Source organism: Ornithorhynchus anatinus, chromosome 16 (assembly GCF_004115215.2).
Source record: "Ornithorhynchus anatinus isolate Pmale09 chromosome 16, mOrnAna1.pri.v4, whole genome shotgun sequence".
Taxonomy (NCBI): domain Eukaryota; kingdom Metazoa; phylum Chordata; class Mammalia; order Monotremata; family Ornithorhynchidae; genus Ornithorhynchus; species Ornithorhynchus anatinus.
Genome location: NC_041743.1, coordinates 44,258,529 through 44,281,291, shown reverse-complemented (window position 1 = coordinate 44,281,291; position 22,763 = coordinate 44,258,529). Strand labels below are relative to the sequence as shown.

Below are 22,763 nucleotides of genomic sequence, written 5' to 3'. Positions count from 1 at the left end.
CCGCACGGCTCTCAGGCACCCCAGCCACACGGAGCCGGTTCGGGCTTTTATTTTGTAATCAAAATACTCAATACAAACCAACTGGTATAACAAAGATCCATATAAATACTTCTTTGCTTATAAACTTTACAAGGAAAAATACCCGTGAGCTTCGCGCTGGGATCCCAGCCGCGGAGGTGGAGGGCGGACGGACCGTCGGCGGCTCCGCGAGCGGATTGCACAAGGCGTCGGTGACACGGGCCGGGGCGGGGCGGCGGGAGCCGGAGCGGCCGAGGGGGAGGCCTCGGGAGCGACGAGCAGATGGACCGGCCTGGGGAGAAACTCGTAACCGGTTTTGGAAACTCGACATGGGACACTTGCAAGCGGACCGTGAGGGTGGGTCCCGGGCGGGGGGGAGAAAGGCGCTGGGCCGGTCTTCCCTGCCGGCCGAGGGCTCCCGCCCGCCAGCTGGAGGCAACGCGGGGCTTCCCGGATGGCCGGAGCCGAGCCCAGCCTGGCGTGAGGCCAGCACGGGGCCTGCCCGAAACTGGGTGGCGGGGCCGACGGGATCGGATCTGTAAACAATCAAGGTCCGACCTGGGCCGGAAGTGAAGGTGACTTGGGGGCGGGGCCGGTGGAGCGAGCCCCACGCACCCAGAGGGCCCGGCCCCCACAGCCCCTGCTTTCCAAGAAAGGCCCAGAGTGGGCTGGGGGGGGGGGGCTGAGGAGCTGACCCCTTCCCCCTGGGAGGTCAGAAGATTTGGCACGTCCCCTCCCATGCATGCAGATGACCCATGCAGATGACCACGGAGCCACTGGAGGGACAAGCCCCATTTAGGCTACAGTGGATGAGGCAGGGAAAGGACTGAAAGGGCAGACACAGACCTGGTCAGAGGGGAAAGGGGAAGCTGTGTGGAAAGCCAGGCGCCGCGGCTGCCAGCTCGTGACTTGAATCTGGCTAGGCCCCGGAGGCCGGGGACCCAATTGCCTGAGGTTACCCTGGGGGGAAATCACTGAGATGAGCGCACTCCTCCCCCGTGCTCCCATCGGCCTAGCGGCTCGCACCCAGCCTGCGGGGAGCGGCAGGGGGCGAGGACCGGACGTCCCATCCCCCCGGGCCGTCTCAGTCCTCCGGTCCCACGGCCGCTCAAGGGGCCGGAACGGGGACCAGAGGACTGGACGGCCCGGCCGCTGGAGCCCCATCCTCCCCGACTGATGCCGGGGAGCCCCGCGGGCCGGCGGGTGGGTGTCCAGCGAGGTCTGGCCAGGACGTCTGGGGCAAAGGTGGTGATGTCCGCATGGACCGGGGCCCCGGGGCGGTGGCCAGTAGCACCACGGGTTGAGTCGGGGGCAGCGGCAGCCCCGGCTAACGTATTCAGAGCGGTCGAGGCCGCTGCCGGGCGAGGCCGAGAGCCAACTGGCACCAGGACCCCAGGCGCGGCCAACCTCCCCTCCCCTCTCTGGGCAAGGGCACTGATGGCAGTCGAGAGGTGGGAGGGGGGTGGCCAGAGCCTGAGGCCCCGCCCTCCGGCCCCGCTCCTGGCCTCACTGCGTGATGCAATTGTCGCCCACGTCCTGGGCATAGCGGTCCGACAGTGTCGTCCGCAGGTCCTCGATGTCCCGGTGCAGCTGCCGGACTTCCTCCAGCTTCAGCGGGAGCACGTCCGGCTTCTGGAGCTCAGCCTCGATGCCCACTTGCTGGGTGGCTGGGAAGACGAGAGGGACCGGTCGGCTGGGGGGCCCTGCCGGAGCTTCGGGCCCCAACACGGCGGCCGGCGCCGGAGCAGGGGCCCCGGAAGTATCCAGAGGCCTGGCGCTTCCGGTGGATGCGCCCGGAGGGGGCACCGGATGGGCGGGCGCGAGGCGGCCGTGGCCCCGGACGAGACCCCCCGCCACCCGCCTTGGGGGACACTTACAGTGGATGCCTAGGAGCAGAGAGAGGTTGGGGTCTAGGCCCTGGGCCCTCTGGGTGATGATGCTACACACAGCCTGCAGCTTTCCCAGGCAGCTGAGCAGCTCCCGGTACAGCTCGTGGGCCAACTGGGCCGTGTCGTCCCCGGGCCGCTGGCCGGGCCCGGCCTGCCGGAGACGCTCCTGCAGGGTCAGGTTCTTCTCGATCAGATCCTGGTTCTGCCCTGAAAGCTGAAGGCCCCAGGCCCGGGTCAACGGGGACCGGGCCGGGAAGCCCCGCTGGAGCTCAGACCGCGAGCGTGACGTTGACGGGGGCCTCGCTCCTACCACCCCCGTGCCCCACGCCGCCCGGCCCGGCGTCCCGCCTGGCGTCGAGTCACCAGCCGCAGGTTCGGGCTGGAGAATCAAGGCTGGGCACAGGGAAGGAGGCCCCGCCTCTGACACACATGTGCAGACCTCTCCCTCCCTGGCCAAGTGTCGGCTGCCCACGCTGCCGGGGAGGTGGTTTACCTTGGAAGTGAAATCTGACTGTCGGCCAGGATCTCCCTGGAAACACTGACTTCCACCGCCCCGCCTCTCGGGGTCCTCTCCAGAAGCCGCTCCCCACCCTCTACCCCCAACCCATCCCGGGGTCCTCCCCGGGGGCTGCTCTCTCCCCACCGTCCCTCTCACCGCCCCCCCCCCCCCCCGGCTGATCTGGGCACTCTGAAGGCAGGTGCCCTCCTTACACCACCCAACCCTTTCCTTCCTGTGAGTGCGCCCACGGCGGCTCGTTTCCTGGCTTCCCCGCCAGTTTCTTCCCCCGCCACGCCCTCTGCCCCACGTGACGTTCCCTCTGCGGCCTCTGGCTCTGGGCAACCTGGCCTAGCCTCCTGCTGGTCAGCCAGCCCTCTGCATCAAAATCCCCTAAGCAAGCAAGACTTCTGGTCGCCGGGAGAGGTCCCAAGGAGCGAAAGAAGCGACCCTCTACACTCGGACACCATCCCGGGCCAGGGAAACCTGTCGCTCGCCTCCAGGCCCGGGACGGTGCCACATCGCACCCGTCTAGGGGAGGAGGGGGGCTCAGGTTCTCCGCCCGGCCCCGATGCCGCCCGAACGGCCGGAGCCGAGGATCCTGGCAGAGGGGGACGGAGCCGCGTCCCAGAGGGGAGGACTGTCGCTCGGTCGGGCACTTGGATTCCCCGGGGTAGAGTGCGGGCACCCGCTGGCTCACCTCTCTCATGGCTGTGCGCAGCTGCTGCACTGCATCCTCTCTCTTCTGGGCCTCCTCCCTGAGGGCCTGGCTAGTCCCCTCCTCCCGGGCCACCTCCTGCTCCAGATCCTGGACCCCGGGCAGGTGAGGAGGGAGGACAAGGCACAGTGAGTGGCTGGAGGGCAAAGGTCAGTCACCTCCCCAGACACACACTCCCACAGGAGCTGGCCCAACCTGAGAGGGGAAGAAAGACGAGAAGAGAGGGCCGGGGGGGAGGCCTGAGGGAGAGGGGTAAGAGGAAGGAGGACCCCTCACCTTGATGCGGGAGCACAGCTGGTCCATCTTCTTCTGTTGCTTGTCCACAACCTTGAAAGGCAGCACGAAAGGAAGCAACGAGCCAAACCCTTTCCTCCCGGCCGCTTTCCTCCCGGGTCTGTGCCAGGCGCTCCGCTCGGGCCCGGGAGGATCACCGGGTGAGCCGCCGAGCCCTCAGGGGGAAGCCCAGGGCCCCGCGGCCTCCCAACGCGGAGGCTCCTCTGTGCCCGGAGGCGGCCAGGACCCCTCGTAAGCCAGGACGACCTCCCTCCCGGCCCATCCCTGCTCGGGCCCGGCCCCCTGGCTCACTTTCCGGAGGGAATCGCGTTCCTTCTGCAACGATTCGGTTTCCTTGTTGGGGCCGGCCGCGGGCCGGGCCGGACCGTCTCCCGTCGCCTGCTTCTCGGCAGATCCCGCCTCGTCTTGCAAGCTGAAATCCAGAGTCCGCCGGGCTGCCACCTCGCCCGACCTGCGGTCCGATCCGCGGCCCGGCCCCGGCCTCCCCCCGGCTCCCGGCCTCACGTGCGGATGTTGGAGACGAGCTCCGGTTCTTTCTGCTCCTGGCTGTCCAGCTGGACCTCCTTCTCCCTGCACGCTACCCGGGTCTCCTCCAGCTCCCTCTCCAGTTCCGCCACCCTCTCCCGCAGGTCGGCGCTTTCCAGCTCAGATTCCTGCAGCTGTGGGAAAGATGGCAGGGTGCGGTTTCCGGGGGTCAATCCCCAGCGGCGGCGTAGCGGCCCGGGTTTGACGTCGTCCCACCCCGGCCCCCGCCCTACCCTCTGGCTCTGCCTCTGGTGCTCCTCCAGGGTCGGTAGTCCAGCCAGGTAGCGCTCCAAGGTCTCTATGCGCTGCTGCTTCTCCCGGTTCTGCTCCAGCTCCTTCTGACATTTCTTCTTCAGGCCGTTGATGTGTTTGTCTCTCCCTTTCACCTGCGGGGAGGCCCGGCAGCGGAAACGGCATCAGTGGGCCTCCGGGGCCAGAGCCGGCGGTCTCGGCAGTCTCGGGGAGCCCCGTCCCCGACATCCGGGACAAACCGCCCCAAACCGGGCAGTCAGAGGACCGTGGGGGGGCTGGGGCGGGCCTAAGACCGAACGGCCGGGGTCCACGCCGTGCGGGCTATTGACCGGGCAGAGAGTGAGCTCCCCAGAGCTTCTGGCGGTGCAATGATCTCGGAGTGGAAAGTTAACACCCTCCCTCGGGCTGCTTTCAGAGGAAATGCATGTTCGGGGAGGCTTGTTCGAGACGGGGAGAGCAGAGGCCAGGGGCCTCTTTGCTTTAACAAAGACCAGTCAAAAGGGCCGCCTCGGTTTGCGCCTTGGCCCGGAAACCAGATGCTGACTACTGGTGTCGGGCACACAGTAAGGACTCGATAAATACGACCGACTGACCGATCGACTGGCACGAGGCAAGCCAGAGGTATGAAGTTACCCGCTCAGTGACACAGAACCCAATTTCTTCCATGAACTTCATGAACCATCCCCCTTCGGGGGCAATCCAGAGAGCCCCCTACTCAAACCACAGCCTCCCGGAGGGGCTACAACTGCGTCCTCTGTCAGCAGACGGCTCTTGAAGGAAGTTGGGCCAAGGGTCATGCCGATCTCAACACGGTTCTTATATTGCTCTGGTCCAGGCTTAGACTGTGAACGCCCTGGGGGAAGCGACTGTGTCCGAACTGATTAACTTGTATCTAATCAGTGCTTAGAACAGTTCTGGACACTTAGGAAGCCCTTAACAAATATAACAACAATAAAATAATAACAATAAGTCTTTGTGGGTCACATGCCTGGAACTCTTTCGCAACCACTAATTATATTTTATAAATTACTTATTTATTCATATTAACGTCTGTCTAGACTGCAAGTTTGTTAAGGGCAGGGAACGTGTCTGCTTATTGTATTGTATTCTCCCCAGTGTGTAGTCCAGTGCTCTGCACGTAATAAGCGCTCAATAAATACCACTGATTGATTAAATTCTTCGTTTGGTACAGGGCTCTGCACATAGTAAGCACTCAATAAAGACCATTATTTGATTGATCGGTCAATACCCAGCAGCTCAGGCCAGCTAGTAGGCCATGAGTAGAAGCAGAGAGGCTAGAGGAGCAGCGTGGCTCAGTGGAATAGAGCCCGGGCTCGGGAGTCAGAGGTCATGGGTTCTAATCCCGGCTCCGCCACTTGCCAGCTCTGTGACTTTGGGCAAGTCGCTTCTCGGTGCCTCGGCTGCCTCATCTGTAAAATGGGGGCTAAGGCCGTGAGCCCCACGTGGGACAACCTGAACACCTTGTATCGCCCCCAGCGCTTAGAACAGTGCTCTGCACATAGCGCTGAGCCAATTCCATCATTATTTATTATTATTATTATTATCGTTATTATGAGTACAGGCGGCTTGATGCAGGAAGGAGGGCGTGAGTGAGTAGTTTTTCTGGGCTAGCCCAGAGCCGCGAACTACTAGCCACGGCTGATATTCTTGGTGTGGGCAGTAGGGGGAGCCACCACCCCTCCAGCTGGGGGGGGGGGGGAGGGGGGAAGGGGCAGGGGGGCTTGGGCAAGGGGGGATGGTCCCGGGCGGCCCCTCCTACCCTCTCTTCCTGTTTCTTCCCCTCCTCCATGTGCTTCTGCAGTGCCCCTTTGAGCATCTCTCGGGACCGCTGCCCGTCCACCTCGGAGGCGGCCAGCTTCCTTTCCAGGTCCACCTTCTCCCTGCTCAGAGATTCGGTCTTCTGGGCGAACTGCGCTCGCAGGAAAGTGTTGTCCCGCTGCAGCTCCTGCCAGGGACATCCGGTCAGAGCGGCAGGAAACGGCCCCGGGCTGCCGCTGCGCTCTCGTGCTTCCCCGGCGGCGCGGGACTCGATCCGCAGGCTGGCCCCCGGCCTTCGCCTGCCCTCTCCCCCCGGAGCAAGGCTCAAGGGCCCCGCGGACCTCTCGGCCCGAACCGCCGGGCTACTCCCCGCACCCAAGCGCCCGGAGGCCTGAAACCTGGGGAGAGGGAGAGGAGGTGCTCCAAGCCGGAGGGCCCGGGGCTCCCACCCATCCCTCTGCCCCGGCTGGCGTCCGCCGGGTGTCGGAGAGCGAGGTTCACCGGGAGCCGCCCCACCTCGGCCCCCTGACCCTCCCACCGCCCCCGTGAGGTGCCGAGAGGGCCCAGGAGAGACAGCTGGCCACCTGGGCCGCGCCGGGAGCTGCGAACCCCTGCTTGCCTGCAGTCTCAGCAGCCAGACGTCCCCGTACGGGGCCGCTCGGCCCATCAGAGCCCCGTGCACCCGCAGCTCGCTCTCCCGCAGTTTCTGCTCCAGCTGGCAGATGTGCTGCCTCTGCCTGCAAGAAACCAGAGTGACCGGTGGATGAGGGGTCCGCGCGGGCTGCCGGGACCCACCTCCCCAAGCAAACGGGAGCCGTGTTGCCCAGCGGGCCTGGGAGTCAGAGGACGTGGGCTTTAATCCCGGCGCTGCCCCAGGTCTGCTCTGTGATCTTGGGCAACTCGCGTCACTTCTCTGGGCCTCGGTTACCTCATCCGTAAAACGGGGATCAAGACTGGGAGCCCCAGGTGGGACAGGGACCACGTCCAACCTTATCACCTTGTATCTACCCCAGTGCTTAGCACGGCACTCGGCACATAGCGAGCGCTCAACAAATACCACAGTTCTTATCAATAAAGCGCCACATACCTCATTGCCCACCACAACACCGAACCTGCCCTCTCAAAGGTCACCAATGATCTTCTTGCCAAATCCAACGGCCTCTACTCCATCTTAATCCTCCGTGGCCCCTCGGCTGCCTTCGACAGCGTAGACCCCCCTTCGCTCCTGGACACATTATTTAACCTTGGATTCATGGCACCGTCCTCTCCCGTTTCCCCTATCGCTCTGGCAGCTTATTCTCAATCTCCTTCGTGGGTCCTTCCTGTGCCTCCCAACCCTTAACCGCACGAGTCCCGCTAGGCTCGCTTCTGGGTCCCCCTTCTATTCTCCATCTACACCCACCCCCTCGGAGAACTCATTCGCTCCCACGGCTTCAACTACCATCTCTATGCGGATGGCTCCCAAATTGACATCACCTGATCTGTCTCCGCTGTAATCTCGTATTCCCTCCTGCCTTCCAGACATCTCTACTTGGATGCCCTGCCGACATCTCAAACGAAACACGTCCAAAATAGAACTCATCTTCCCACCCAAACCCTGTCCTCCCCATGACTTCCCCATCACTGTAGACTACACCACCATTCTCCATCTCACAGCCCGTAACTGTAGCATTATCCTCAACTTCTCTCTCTCTCTCTCATTCAACTTACGTATTCAATCTATCGGATCGCACTGCTAAAATCTGCCCCTTCCTCTCCATCTAAACTACTACTATGCTGAACCAAGCACTTCTCCTATCCCACCCTGCCTACTGCATCTGACTCCTCGGTGATCCCCCTGCCTTCTACCTCTCCCCACTCCAGTCCACACTTCACTCTGCTGCCCGGATCACTTTCCTTTAAAAAAAAAAATGCTCAGTTCACGTCTCCCTAACTCCTCAAGCAACTCCAGTGACGGCCCACCCACCTCCCCATCAAACAGAAACTCTTTACCATTAACTTTAAAAAAGCACTCAGTCATCTTGCCGGCTCCTAACTTCCCTCGCTGATTTCCTACTTCAACCCTGCCCGTTCACTTTGTTCCTCTAACATCAACCTACTTGCTGTACCTCGAGCTCGTCTATCTCACCTCCAAGTACTTGCCCCCGTCCTGCCTCTGGCCTGAAACTCTCTCCCTCTTAACATACGACTGATCATCTCTCTCCCCACCTTCGAGGCTTCATTAAAATCACATCTCCTCCAAGAGGCCTTCCCCAATTAAATTCTCATTTCCCCTACTTCCTCTCCCTTCCGCGTTGCCCTTGAACTAGGATTTGTACCCTTTATTCACCCCGCCCCTTCCCTACAACACTTGTATACTTATCCACGGTTTATTTTAATGTCCCCCTCCCCTTCCAGACTCCTTGTGGGCAGGGAACACGCCTACCAACTCTGCTGTACTGTTTCCTTCGAAGCGCTCAGGACAGTGCTATTTGTTTAGCACTTATTATGTGCCAAGCACTGTTCTAAGCACTGGGGTAGATACAAGGTGATCAGGTTGGATCCAGACCGTCCCACATGGAGCTCACAGTCTTAACTTCCATTTTCCAGATGAGGTAACGGAGGCACAGAGCAGTGAAGTGACTTGCCCGAGGTCACCCAACAGACAGGTGGAGGAGTCCAGGATTTGAACCCAGGTCCTCCGACTGATTCATTCGATCGTATTTACTGAGCGCTTACTGTGTGCAGAGCAGTGTACTAAGCGCTTGGGAGAGGACGATACATCAATAAGCAGACACATTCTCTGCCCCCCAACGAGCTCCCAGGCCCAGGCTCTTTCTACTAGGTCACGCTGGGCCGCTCTGGTTCTGGGGGCGCTCGGGAAGGGGAGACGGAGGAGGGAGAGGAATGAAGGAAAGTTGAGCCGCCGTAAGCCGGTTGTCTACTTTAGGCAATTCCCTCCCACCTGCCTGCACAGAGCTGTCACGCCCAGGAATAGACTGGTTGTCCCCCCCCCCCGACCCCCACCCACCGGACCCCCGGCCTCAGTCCTTTGGGAGCCTGGGCTCTGGGGGACGGAGGTCGTGGGGATGAGCAGCCCGCTGGCCGGCACCCCCTTACTTGTCTATGAGGAACTCCTTCTCCTTCAGAAGCATCTCGTTGCTGCTGAGGACGCTGAGCCACTGCGCCGGCTCCAGCGGGGACAGGGCAGGGATGCAGGCCGGCGGGTGGGGACAGGCCGGTCCGTTCTGGAGCTGGAGGGGCAACGGGTTCGAGTCGGCGGGCTGGCCGGGTGGACTGGCTTCCCCGGAGACCATCACTCTCCCCCTCGTCAGATCAAGGCACATCTCCAAAAGGCCTTCCCTGCCTAAAACCCGTCCTCCCACTCCCCTCCGCGTCGCCCTGACTCGCTCCCTTTATTCACCCCCCGTCCTGGCCCCGGAGCACTTCCGTCCCTATCCGTCATTTATTTATTTCTATTAACGTCCGTCTCCCCCTCTAGACCGTAAGCTTGCTGTGGGCAGGGAACGTAACTACCAACTCCGTTTTACTGTACTCTCCGAAGCGCTCGCTACGGTGCGCTGCACACAGTGAGCTCTCGGTACGTACCGCCGATCGACTGCGCGTACGGGGATGGCACGGGGTGCCGGGGGGGGGGGGGGGGGGGGGGGGGGGGTTTCCGGCCAGGATCCAGAGCGGCCAGCTGCTTCCCAGAAGGGCGCGTGCCAGAGCTGGGGCCCAACGGGGCCCGATGTTTACGAATAACACGAGCTCTCCGCTACGGCAGTGCTGCCAGCCAGCCGCTCCCACTCCACCTACCCACCCCCACCCTCCTGTGAGCTCCCGGTTCGAGGAAAAGGTCAGTTCCACTTTCTGCGGTCAGAGACAGTCAGTGTGCTTCCACCCTGCTCCTTTCGGCCGAGCCGAAGATCCCAGGGAACTCCTCTTCCCTGCGTTTCAGAGTGGGTTTATCTTTCCGGTGCCCCTCCTCCTCGGCAAAAGACCCCACTCTGGGCACCTCACAGATTGGCTTCACCCATCCCTCAGCGTCCCTCCCTCTCTGCCCTCGGGAGGCAAAGCCCTGGTGCCCGACACAGATTCCAGGTCCTGCGGGAACCTGACCCTCCCCGCCCCGTCTAGGAAGGAGAAGCAACAGGGTCTAGTGGATAGCGCCTGGGCCTGGCAGCCAGCGGCCCCGGGTTCTAATCCCAGTTCTGCCACTCGCCCGCTGTGACACCTCGGATAAGTCCCTTCCCTTCTCCGTGCCTCAGTTTCCTCGACCGCAAAATGGGGATTCAATCCCTGCTTTCCCTCCTACGTGACGGTGAGCCCCACGTGGGACGGGGACTCTATCCCGCCTCGTTAACTTGGATCTACCCCAGCGCTCAGAATAGCATTCGACACACAGTGCTCGACACACACCGTTAAAAAAGAAAAAAAAAAAAGAGAGGGCACCAATACCTGCATCTGCTCCACTTGCACCCGGATGGACTCGAGCTGCGGCCGGCAAGCGCCGGGTTCATAGACCCTGTCGGGGGGACGAGGCGCGTAGGGGTCCGGGATCCACGCCGGAGGCTGCAGCGTCAGCGACCTGGGGAAGCCGGGAGCGGGCTGCGGGCCCAGCGGGCCCGGGCCGCCGCCGGGCCGGTTCCGCTCCCCGCCCACCGGGCCGCCCCCGGGGGCCGGCCGAGCCTCGGGCAGCGTCTTGTACGGCTCCGGGCCCGGCTCGGCGGCCGGCGGGCAGAGGAGGAAGCGGTAGCGGGGGTCGGAGGATGTCGCCTCCATCATCGCCGACTGGTTCAAGGTGGGCTCGACGCTCGGCGTGTCGAACGCCCTCCCCTCGTCGGGTCCGGCCGGGTCGGAGCCGGGGAACCAGGGCCGGCCGCCGCCGCCGGCGGCCCCCGCCGGGCCGCAGTAGGACAGGAATCCGGGGGCCAGCCCCGGGGCCGGCTTCACGCCGCCGCCGTCCCCGTCCCTCGGCGGCCCGCTGATCTCGGCCAGCGAGGGGGAGGGCGACGCGGGGCCGGGGCAGCCGGCCTCGCCCGGCGGGCCCGGCTTGGTGGGGGAGGCGCCCAGGGTTGAGGGCATAACGTGGGCCGTGGGGATGGTCACTTGGCTTTTGATGGGCTGGAACGGCGGGCTGCCGCTCGTCCGGCAGAAACCTAGGGAGCCAAGAGCCGGCCGTGAGCCAGGACCCAAGCGGTAAGCTTGCCCCGGGTCGTACGGGGGCGCACGGCCGGCCGGGGGCGGCGGCCCACTTGCCTGGCCGCGGAGTTCCGCACGCAGGGTCTTTGCTCGCCAAGGTGAGGCCGAACCTGATCCCCTGCGGCCCGCCAGCCCCGGACAGGCACGCCTCGAGTTGGGCCGCGACCACCGGCCCTCGCCCGGTCCGGCTCCGCTCCTCCCACCGCCCGCCGCCCCCGAGCTGGACGTGAGCCCCGACAGGAAACGCCCGGAAGCCCACGCCGGGAGCCGAGCCAAGGGCTACCCGAGAGTCCCCGGGATCTGAGCCTCGCTGCTCACAGGGGAGCGTGGGGGCAGGTGACTTCGACTTCCCCCGAAATCAATGAGGCGGCACGGTCCCGCCCGCCCCCGGAGCGGCAAGGGAAGGAGACGGTGCCCCGGAGTTGAGTCCGTCCCGTCCCCCGGGCCCTGGCGACGGGGAAATGGGACACTATTTATAGCGGCTCTCGGGTTTCGGTCCAGCGCCAGCGGCCACCACTCAAGCTGGTATTCGTGGGCGGGGGAGAGTGGGCTCTCTCGCTTTGTTTTGTACCCGTTGCCTTGCGTGCCCACAACCAGGGATCCCATTTTCCCTAGGGGTGGGCAACAGCTCCTCTTTGGCTCCGGGCAGCCTTTCCCACCGGCCTCCGGAGCGGCAGGCTCACACATCCGCGTGCCGGCAGCCGCCCGAGGGCTTGGGACGGGATGACCGGGGTCCCGATTGAACGTGACCGGAGGGAGGAGGACGGAGGAAGGGAAGCGGAGAGAACGGGAGCCCGGAGAGGGGGACGGAAGTTGGCGGCCCCGGCTCAGGCCCGGGTTTCGGCACCGCCGGCAGCCACGCGGAGGGCACGGGTACCCAGAGGGACGAACCAAAGGCAAATCCCGGGGCTGCTCCCCGGAGCTCCGGATTCCCTTCAGGGCCACCGAGGTCCCCAGGAGCAACCTGACGGGATCTGAGGAAAGAGGTGGAACGAGGTAGAGCATCTAGGTTGGTGGCTCTGATCCAAGATGGAGCCAGGGACGACTTTTTCGCTTACGGCCACCAGTGAGCCGCAATCAGAGCTACCCAGGGCGGGAACCCTTGGGCTCACCACACTCTTCCCCGGAGCAGCAGAGTGGCCTAACAGAAAGAGCACGGGCCCGGGAGTCAGGTGGACCTGGGTTCTAATCCTGGCTCCAGCACCGCACTGCTGTGTGACCTCGGCCAAGTCACTTCCCTTCTCTGGGCCTCAGTTCCCTCATCTGCAAAACGGGGATTAGGACTGTAAGCCCCAAGTGGGACGGGCACTGTGTCCAACCCGATTTGCTTGCATCCACCCCAGCTCTTAGTACAGTGCCTGGCACATAGTGAGCGCTTAACAACTATTCCAATTATTATTACTAAGAACTCCCAGGACGGGCGGCGCGGGTGGTTGCCCGAGGGCATGCCCGGTGCGGTTCTAAGGGGCATCGCTCAAACGGGTGGGACTTTGGGGCCGTCCAGGAAGCCCCAGGACCGGAGAAGTGGCCAACAAAGAGCCCAAGCCCCAGATGGTAGTGCCGCAGAGCCCACTCTCTTGGGGGGAAGAGTAAGTCTGCCCTAGCCTGGGGCGTTTGGCCCCAACCAGCCCACGAAAAACAGCCAGTTCCCTCGGTGGGCTGACGCCTTCCCGCCGGAGCTCCCCAAATATACCTACCGAGCGGTGAGCTTGTCAAGTTACCTGCCGCGGGCCTGAATCCTGGCACCGGCCCAGGCCCGCCGCGGGGCAAGGTTGAGCCCGGACCTCCCAGCCAGCGCGAGCCCGGAGGCAGCCCGCCCCAGCAAGGAAGGGGAGGCCCGGGTCACGCTGACTAGAGCCGGCCCGAAGGCGCCAGTGAACGGGGCCCGCTCCCCCAGCTCGCAATCCAGTCTCCCCTAAACGAAACCTCAACAACCCCGGCCAGGAGACCCTCACGGCTCCACCCTTTCCTCTCTCGCCTGTCCTACCTGGCTGGGCTCCCTCTTCTTTCCCCGGAGACCCGAGTCCTCCATAAGGGCACTTTTAATCAATCAGTGGTATTTATTGAGCGCCTCCTGGGTGCGGAGCCCTCTTTGAGGGCTTGGGAGAGGACAATACAGCAGAGTTGGTAGGCACTCTCCCTGCCAATAACGAACCGACAGTCTAGAGCTGTAAATCTGGTCTCCAGCTGTAAAGCGGGGAACTGATTCAAGCTCCCCCCTGCCCCCGCCCAACCTCTCTGGAGATGGACCTGGCGCTGTGCGGGGCCTGGGGGCGTCCAAGCCTGATAATTATTACTCTTTTCCTGGGGTTCTGACCTGTCCTCTAGGTCCCCTCCCTCTGCCCCACACCGCCAACATCCCCTCGCGACCTGCCCCAGGATCCAGCCCTAACCCCCACACCCACACCTCAAGTCCCAGCAGAGGACCATCTTGGCACACTAAACACCTCCCCATTGCACCGCGACCCCAGAACGCGGGCATCAGCAGCAGCTTCCGGCATCTTCCAGCACCGTGACGTCGCCTGTCAGGCGGTAGGGCAGCCCGACGACCTACGACCTGTGGCCTGGGCTGGCCCCCGCTTCCCCGGGACTCCGACTCCCAGGTGCCCAGGGCAACGCTACAGAGCAGCCCCTGTTGCCGACGCCCCGCTTACTGGACTCTCTGTTACGCTTTCGGGGCCACGGTGACTATCTTCCCCGTCACCCCATCGCCAACCCAAACTCGCCTTCGACGATGTCCAGGCACGGGGCGCCGACGTCCACGTCTCTGCCATCAGGGGCCCCCGGGCAGCGGGCGAGGCGGCCCCGGAACTTGTCGGAGACGGTCGGGGTCTGCCAGTCGGTGTCCGGGGAGCTGCCCTTCTGAGCCACGCCGGACTCTGGAACAGGAGAGAAACGGTGGCCCTCTCCCGCGGGGCTGGCCGCTACCGATCCCCGGAGGACGAGCCCGGAGAGGACCCGCCGGCCGGCCCCCGTCCCTCCCCGTGAGAAGCGCTCCCCCCGACCCCTCCCTCTCCGAGCCAGCCTGGCTCGGACGTCGGCCCAGGGCACGGTATGTCCTCCACGGATTCCAGGGGACCGCCGAGCCAGAGTTAGAAATAAATCCCGGGGTGGAGTCGGCGATGTAGCTTTCAATAGGAAGCAAACGGAAAGTCCAGAGAGGGGGGAAGCTCAGAGGGAGCCAAAGCCCTCCTGCCCCACACCTGCCCCTCCTCGCCACGCCGGGGGCTCCTGAGGAAAAACAAGTCGCCGTGGATGGCGAGGGCCTTGGCGTTGGCTAGATCAGCAGTGGGGTATTTCTGTCCAGCCCCGGGTCAATTTCCTGCCATGCCCACCCCAGCCTCTCCCCTCTTCCTGTTTCCGGCAGCATGGAGCTGCACGGCCTAGTGGATAGAGCACGGGCCTGGGAGTCACAAGGCCGTGGATTCTCATCCTGGCTCTGCCACTTGCCTGCTTGTGACCTCGGGCAAGTCATTTCACTTCTATGAACCTCAGTGACCTCCTCCATGAGGACTAAGACCACGAGCCCCATGCAGGAAAGGGACAGTCTCCAACTTGGTCAACTTAGAACACTGCTCGACACATAGTAAGCGCTTAACAAATACCATCGTCATCATCCAGCTCTTCCTGCGGCTCTCCCCGCCCCGTCCAATTTCTCCCAATCTTTTTTAATCCCCCGAGGCTCCTTACCCTGCCGGATTACCTATCCCGTTCCAAATCAGACTCCAAAATGAAGGGCCAGGCTAAATCTCCCTGGGAACAAATGCCTACTGGGTGATCGGGGGAGCCCTTTAGCTGGGGACACCCTGATGACCCTGTATCTACCCCAGCGCTTAGAACAGTGCTCTGCACATAGTAAGCGCTTAACAAATACCAACACTATTATTATTCTAGAAAGAAACCCTTTCGAGGCAGGGGCCGTCTTTCCGCACGCTCTGCGTGCGGCGTCCACGCTGCGGACCGAGTGCCTAAACGGTCACAACTGTGAGAGCAGTAGGCCCGGGGACGTCAGTCTATTATCTCTGGGCCAGTGCCACTGCAGTCTGCTAAATCTCGTCCTCGAGACGCATTTGGGCCAAAAGTCACTTCCCCCACCCGCCCCCCCCCCCCCCCCTGCTGAAATTGGCCCAGTGGAGGGAAAAAAGCTCAGCGACCAAGATGGAGAACGTTCCTTATTATTTATTTGAACGGTATTCGTTAAATATTCACTATGGTCCGGGCACCGCAGCGAGTGCTGGGGTAGATACAAGCTAATCAGGGCGGACACAGTCTCTGTCCCACTTGGGCCTCACGGTCTTAATCCTCATTTTAAAGACCAGGTGACTGAGGAACAGAGAAATTAAGGGACTTGCCCAAGGGCACAGAGCAGACAAGAGGCGGAGCCGGGATTAGAAGCCAGGTCCTTCTGACTTCCAGGCCTGGGCTCTATCCACTAGGCCACACTGCTTCCTAGGGAGAGACCCCCACCACACCGCCAAGACCCAAGGACTCAGCTGCTGGGGGAGCGGGGAGGGAGCCCGGAGAGGCCACAGGCAGATCCCGCCCAGAGAATTCTGAATATACCCTGGGACAAGCCCACACCCGCTGGATCGTCCCACCTGACCCAACGTCTTTCCTCTCCCGAGCCGATTCAAGACAAGAACGAACCGACTCCTGGCCCCCGTCCTGCCACTGGCCTGGAACGCTCGCCCTCCTCAAATCCGACAATCACTCCCCCGACTCTGAAAACCTTATTGAAGGCACGTCTCCTCCGAGAAGCCTTCCCTAAGCACCCCCCGTCCTCTTCTCCCGCTCCCTTCTGCGTCGCCCTGGCCTGCTGCCTTTAATTCTCCACCCCCCTGCAGCCCCACAGCACTTACATAGGTATCTGCCATTTACTGATTTCTTTTAACACCTGCCTCCCTACCTCTAGACTGTAAGCTCGTTATGGGCAGGGAACGTGTCTTTATGGTTGCATTGTTCTCTCCCAAGCGCGTAGCACAGCGCTCTGCACACACTAAACGCTCAAATACGATCGAATGAACTGTTCCTTGGAAACGACCACCGTCTCTCCTCCCTGCCCAAGGGCACCCAGGTTTTTCCGCTCTGGAAGACCCAGCCTATTCCTTTCGGGGGAGTCGGGACCGACCCCGGAAAACCGGCCGGAGTTTTACCTGTTGGAGGAGTGGTCTGGGGGAGCCTCCCTCCTCGGTATCTGTCCAGTGTGGTCATCTCAGGGATCCCGTCAACTGCGGGGACAAACGGACAGCCAGTGAGACCAACGGCGGCTCAACTCAACCCTGGCAACCCACAGTTCCTAGTGGAAGCCCCTTTGTGGGCAGGGAAGGTGTTTTGCGCTTCTGTTCGAGAAGCAGCGTGGCCTAGTGGTAAGAGCCCGGGCCTGGAAGTCAGAAGACCTGGGCTCTAACCCCAGCTCCGACGCTTGCCGGCTGTGTCATGTTGGCCAAGTCACTTCACTTCTTAGTACGGTGCTTGACACGTAGTGAGGGCTTAATAAATACCATTAATAATTACTAATAATCCTCTGGGCCTCAGTTCCCTTGCAGTTCATTTGCAAAATGGGGATTAATGCTGCGAGCCCCACGCAGAGAAGCAGTGTGGCTTAGGGAAAGAGCCCGGGCTTGGGAGTCAGAGGGCATGGGTTCTAATCCCAGCTCTGCCGCTTGTCAGCTGTGTGACCTTGGGCAAGTCCCTTAACTTCTCTGTGCCTCAGTGGCCTCATCTATAAAATGGAGGTGAAGACTGTGAGCCCTACGTGGGACAACCTGATTACCTTGTATCTACCCCTAGAACAGTGCTTGGCACATAGTAAGCGCTTAATACCAACATTATTATTATTAGGTGGGACATGGACTGTAACCCAACCTGATCAGCTCACCTCCTCCAAGAGGCCTTCCCAGACTGAGCTTCCCCTTTTCCCTCTACGCCCCCTTCACCTCCCCTCAGCTAAGCCCCCTTTCCCCCCGTTTCCCTCAGCTAAGACCCCTTTTCCCCCCTTTCCCTCTGCTCCTCCCCCTCTCCTTCCCCTCAGCACTCTGCTCGTCGGCTCAGTTGCATATATTTTTTATTACCCTATTTATTTTGTTAATGAGATGTACATCCCCTTGATTCTATTTATTGCTATTGTTTTAATGAGACGTACATCCCCTTGATTCTATTTATTGCTACTGTTTTTGTCTGTCTGCCTCCCCCGATTAGACTGTAAACCCGTCAAAGGGCAGGGACTGTCTCAGTTGATTTGTCCATTCCAAGCGCTTAGTACAGTGCTCTGCACATAGTAAGCGCTCAATAAATACTATTGAATGAATGAATTAGCCTGTATCTACCCCAGTGCTTAGTAGAGTTCCCTTGCAGTTCATTTGCAAAATGGGGATTCATTTGCAAAATGAGGATTGAGACTGTGAGCCCCATGTAGAGAAGCGGCGTGGCTTATGGAAAGAGCCCGGGCTTGGGAGTCAGAGGTCATGGGTTCGAATCACACACTTGTCAGCTGTGTGACTGTGGGCAAGTCATTTCACTTCTCGGTGCCTCAGTTCCCTCATCTGCAAAATGGAGATGAAGACCGTGAGCCCTACGGGGGACAACCTGATTACCTTGTATCTACCCCTAGAACAGTGCTCTGCACATAGAAAGCGCTTAACAAATATCATACTTATTATTACCCCAGTGCTTAGAACAGTACTTGGCACATAGTAAGCGCTTAATACCAACATTATTATTATTAGGTGGGACATGGACTGTAACCCAACCTGATTAGCTTGTATCTACCCCAGCGTTTAGCAGAGTTCCCTCGCAGTTCGTTTGCAAAATGGGGGTTAACACTGTGAGCCCCATGTAGAGAAGCGGCGTGGCTCAGTGGAAAGAGCCCGGGCTGGGGAGTCAGAGGTCATGAGTTCGAATCCCGGCTCTGCCACCTGTCAGCTGTGTGACTGTGGCCAAGTCACGTCACTTCTCTGCGCCTCCGTTCCCTCATCTGCAAAATGGGGGTGAAGACCGGGAGCCTCACGAGGGACAACCTGATTACCCTGTATCTACCCCAGCGCTTAGAAAAGTGCTCTGCACACATAGTAAGCGCTTAACAAATACCGACATTATTATTATTATTGTTATTAGAGTGTCCGGCACATAGTAAGCGCTTAAATATTATAAAAAAATAGACGATTTAGCCCCGAACCCCTCTTTTTTTCAATAATTTGCTGCCCTCTGCCGTCTTCCCTGAAGCCCTACACCCTAAATCCTCGCCGGCCCGTACACTGTCAGCCGTTTGCAACTTCTTTCAGCTCTTACACGCGGAAAAACACTGCGCGCCGAGGCCGACGTGAACCACGCTACCGACTTCCCCTCCTGTCACTTCACGGGTTCTTCCGTCTTCCCCCCTCTCCCATCCGAAGGAAAACGGTTCTGAAACCGCGGTCCCTTCGCGATCAGCCGAGGGCCCCTCCAAACCCTAGAGCTGAAAAGGAGACGGTTTGAGCCAAGAGGAGAGGTCGCTCCTCGCTCCCCTTACGGAACCGCCCGGTGAAGTCAGGAGGAGATGGGTCAGGAAGTGGACGCCTCTAAGGGAGGTCTGAAGGGGGCGGAAGGACGATGTGAAAACTCAGAAAGCTGGGGGAGGAATATCTGGGGAGTCCGGAAGGGAAATCAGTCAGTGCATCCGTCGTATTCATTGAGCGCTTCCTCCGTGCAGAACGACGTACTGAGGGCTTGAAGGGCGAAGGCTTGCTGGGGAATTTACTGAGCGTCGACTCCGTGCGGAGCACTGTACCAAGGACTGGGTGAATACGGGTTAGCCAGTCCATCGATCGTACTTATTGAGCGCTTGCTGTGTGCAGAGAACTGTACTGTAAGCACCGGGGAGATTACCACATGACAGAGTTGGCAGTCACATCCCCTGCCCACGAGGAGCTTACAGTCTAGAAAGAGGGTCTTGTAGATGGAGCCCGGGCCTGGGAGTCAGAAGGACCTGGGTTCTAATCTCGGCTGCTGTGTGACCTCGGGCAAGTCATTTCACTTCTCCGGGCCTCATTTGCCTCATCTGGAAAGCGGGGATTAAGACGGGGAGCCCATGTAGGACGGGGACTGTGTCCAATCTGATTAACTTGTATCTACCCCAGTGCTTAGAACGGTGCTTGGCACATAATGAGCGCTTAACCAGTACCACTATTATTATTAATGCTCTCCAGGTAGACAATCTACAGTCCAGTAGGCGGTCGACGAGCGTAGATTCACTTTTCCGCTTATTAGAATGATAACGGTAGCGATATCTGTCAAGTGCTTATGACAGGCCAAGCGCTACGCACTGGGGTAGATAAGAGATAATCCCACCTGGCAAAACTTGTACTTTCTTCCTTTTGCTAAGAGAGAAAACAACCACTGGGAAGCTGGAGATTTTTCCTCAGCACTTTTGCATTTCTTTTTATTCAACCATACGTTCAATCAGTTATCCCGCCACGGGTCAGAGACGACTCCGGCCTAAGACAAGACTCCCGTCTCTCCCGTTGCGGAGCGGACTCACTTCACCAAGTTCTCAATACAGGGCCCTGCACCCAGAGGGTGCTCAATAAATACTACTACTACAAAGAAGCAGCGGCGTAGGCTTATTAGTCAAGCACTTACTATAAGCCAGGAACTCTGGTAAGAGCTCGGGTAGAATGAAGCTAATCACGTTGGACCCAATCCTCATGGGGCTCACAGTCTCAATCCCCGTTTAACAGAAGACGTAACTGAGCCATAGAGAAGTAAAATGACTTGCCCAACGTCATACGGCAGACATGGGGGGGGGGGGTGTCTGGATTAGAACCCAAGTCCTTCTGACTCCCAGGCCTGTGCTCTATCCACGAGGCCGGGCTGCTTTTCCCGTCCTCCGTCCACTTTGTCTAGGGGAAGGAGCCCGGGCCTGGGAATCCGAGGGCTTCCCTTCCCATCCCGGTTCCGCCACTTGCCTCCCGGGTGACGTGGGGCAAGTCGCTTCACTCCTCTGCGCCTCCATTTCACCTGTAAAATGACCGTTCAACTGCCTCCTAGACCGTGAACCCCATGTGGAACGGGGACTGGGGTCAACCCGATTACCCTGTACCTATCCCAGTGCTCAGAACAGTGTCTGGCACACGGTGGGCGCTCCACAAATACCCACGATTATCATCATTTGATCGGGGATGGGGTCGGGCCTGAGAGATGAGAAAAGTTGGACTCCGAGGCCCGGGGAGGGAGTTCTAATCCTCAGGAGGGGGAAACCCGTGTGAATATCACCGATATTTTCGACTGGCATTACTCCCGGCAGTCACCGCGGACCGGATATCCAGAAGGCGCCCTAACGCCTTCTGCCTTATTTCTCCCTGTAAGGATGCACGGTGCGGAAACTCCACGCTCGCGGCGGTTGAGACAACGACCCGCCACAGGCGGGACGGGATTTAAAGAGGGAACGCAGGCAGCTGACACTCGTGAATTACCAATTTGCCCGAATGCCCAGCTCTACCCGGGAGGAAAGGGGCAGCACCTTCAAAACCAAAGCCGCGGAAACGGATCTAACCCAGCGCGGGCGCGGTGTCGGGGGGTTCCACCGGGCGCTGCCAATTTAGGGAGGGCCGAAGGGCAAGGGGGAGGAGGCTGCATTTAATAGCCGAGAGGGAGGCCGGGCTGTTAACTGGGGGAAGGGGACTGGGGCTGCAATGGGATTGCGGGGTGTCAGGGTGAGGTGGGGGTGCGAGGGTGAACGGCGGGATGGGAAAGATAGGGGTGGGGGGGAGTGGGGAACTGGGAAGTCAGGGGGCAACTGGTGATGGAGGGGGGGGATATGTAGCATTGGGGGCCAGGGCAATGGGATGGCTGGGGGTGGGTGAGGGGAAGGAGGAGGGGGCGGCCGAGGGGTGGGAGAGGGAGGAGAATGGAACAGTCAGGGGTGGGGAGGGAGAGAGGAGGAGGAGGAGGATGGGGTGCCCGGGAGAGGAGGAGGAGAATGGAATGGCTGGGGGGCGGGAGGAAAGAGGAGGAGGAGGATGGGGTGACTGAGGGGTGGGGGGAGGAGGAGGATGGGGTGGCTGGGAGAGAGGAGGAGGAAAATGGAGTGGCTGGGGGGGGGGAGAGGAAGAGGATGGGGTGGCTGGGGGGGTGGGGGGAGAGAAGAGGAGGATGGGGTGCCTGGGGGGGGGAGAGAGGAAGAGGAGGAGGAGGAGGATGGGGTGCCTGGGGGTGGGGGGAAGGGGGAGGATGGAGTGCCTGGGAGAGGGGAGGAGGAAGATGGGGTGGCTGGGGGGGGGGGGAGAGAGGAATAGGAGGAGGATGGGGTGCCTGGGAGAGAGGAGGAGGAAGATGGGGTGGCTGGGGAGGGGAAGTGGAGAGGGAGGAGGAGGATGGGGTGGATGGGAGAGAGGAGGAGGAAGATGGAATGGCTGGGGGGGGGGAATGGGATGGGGTGGCTGGGGGATGGGAGGAAGAGGAGGAGGAGGAGGATGGGGTGACTGGGTGGGGGGGGAGAGGGGAAGAGGAGGAGGAGGATGGGGTGGCTGGGAGAGAGGAGGATCAACCGATTAGACCGTGCGCCCGTCACTGGGCAGGGATCGTCTCGATCTGTTGCCGAATTGTCCATTCCAAGCGCTTAGTCCAGTGCTCTGCACAGAGTAAGCGCTCAATAAATACTGCGGAACTGAATGAGAGTGACTGGGGGAGGGGGAAGAGAGCAGGGGGAAGAGGACGGGGTTAGGGTCTGTTCCCTCCCCCCCAAGACTGTGAGTTTCGTGGTGGGCAAGGCCTGTCGGCCTCTTACTGCAGCGTCCTCTCCCAAGCGCTCAGTACAGTGCCCCGCACACAGTCAGCGCTCGATAACTCCCACTGAACGAAGGAAGGAAGGGGGGAGGGGAGGAAGAAGTGAAGCGGGGGCCCCGGGGGGGACACTCACGGTTGGGCCGGGGGTCAGAGGTCAGGGGTCGGAGGTCGGGGGCGATGCCCTCCCGCTCCGCCCGCGGCGCCTCCTCGGGCCGTTGCTCCTCCCCTCCCCCTCCCCCTCCGCGCTCCCGCCCCCAACGGCCGTTAGGGCGCGCGCCGCCGGGCCCCGCCCCCCTCCTCGCTCAGCCAATCCGAGGCCGCCCCGCCCCCTCACGGATCCAGGCCCCCGCCCCTCTGCACGCCTAGCCAATCCGAAACCGCTCCCGCTCTCCCCTCCCACCCAGATACGGGCCCCGCCCCTCTGCGCGTCTAGCCAATCGGAAGCGGCCCCCGCTCTTCCCCCACCCAGATACAGGCCCCGCCCCTCTGCGCGCCTAGCCAATCCGAAACCGCTCCCGTTTCCCCCTCCCACCCAGCTATAGGCCCCGCCCCTCTGCGCGCCTAGCCAATCGGAAACCGCTCCGCCCCTCCCTCCCCACGGCCCTAGACCCGCCCCTCCGCGCGCCTAGCCAATCCGAAGCCGCTCCCCCGTCCTAGGCCCCGCCCCCTTCTCGCGGCCTATCACCGCGCTCTCTCGCCCTTCCGCCCCGCCCCTTGGGTCGGGCTCTTCTTTTCCCGCGTCTCCCTCCCTCGTTCCCACTCCGGGAAACAAACGCTTTTTTATTAAGTTTGGATCTAATCACTGTCCGTGGCGGGGGGAGGCGGGAGGATGGTGTTGGGAACAAGT

The 22,763-nt window shown here is 61.2% G+C and overlaps 1 protein-coding gene across 1 annotated transcript; it reads right to left on the bottom strand.

The window, feature by feature from the left end:
• Positions 1–33: 33 nt before the first annotated feature.
• On the bottom strand, positions 34–22,142 carry CEP85 (centrosomal protein 85). The gene is made up of 14 exons (XM_029081187.1): positions 22,050–22,142; positions 16,309–16,383; positions 13,882–14,034; positions 10,412–11,112; positions 9,071–9,204; positions 6,591–6,708; positions 5,973–6,158; positions 4,174–4,326; positions 3,920–4,074; positions 3,707–3,827; positions 3,398–3,448; positions 3,104–3,211; positions 1,896–2,121; positions 34–1,685 (listed from the first exon to the last, which is right to left on the bottom strand). Exons 2-14 carry the CDS (start codon positions 16,364–16,366, stop codon positions 1,525–1,527), a joined length of 2,325 nt encoding a protein of 774 aa, XP_028937020.1. The 5' UTR covers positions 16,367–16,383; positions 22,050–22,142; the 3' UTR covers positions 34–1,524.
• Positions 22,143–22,763: the final 621 nt, after the last annotated feature.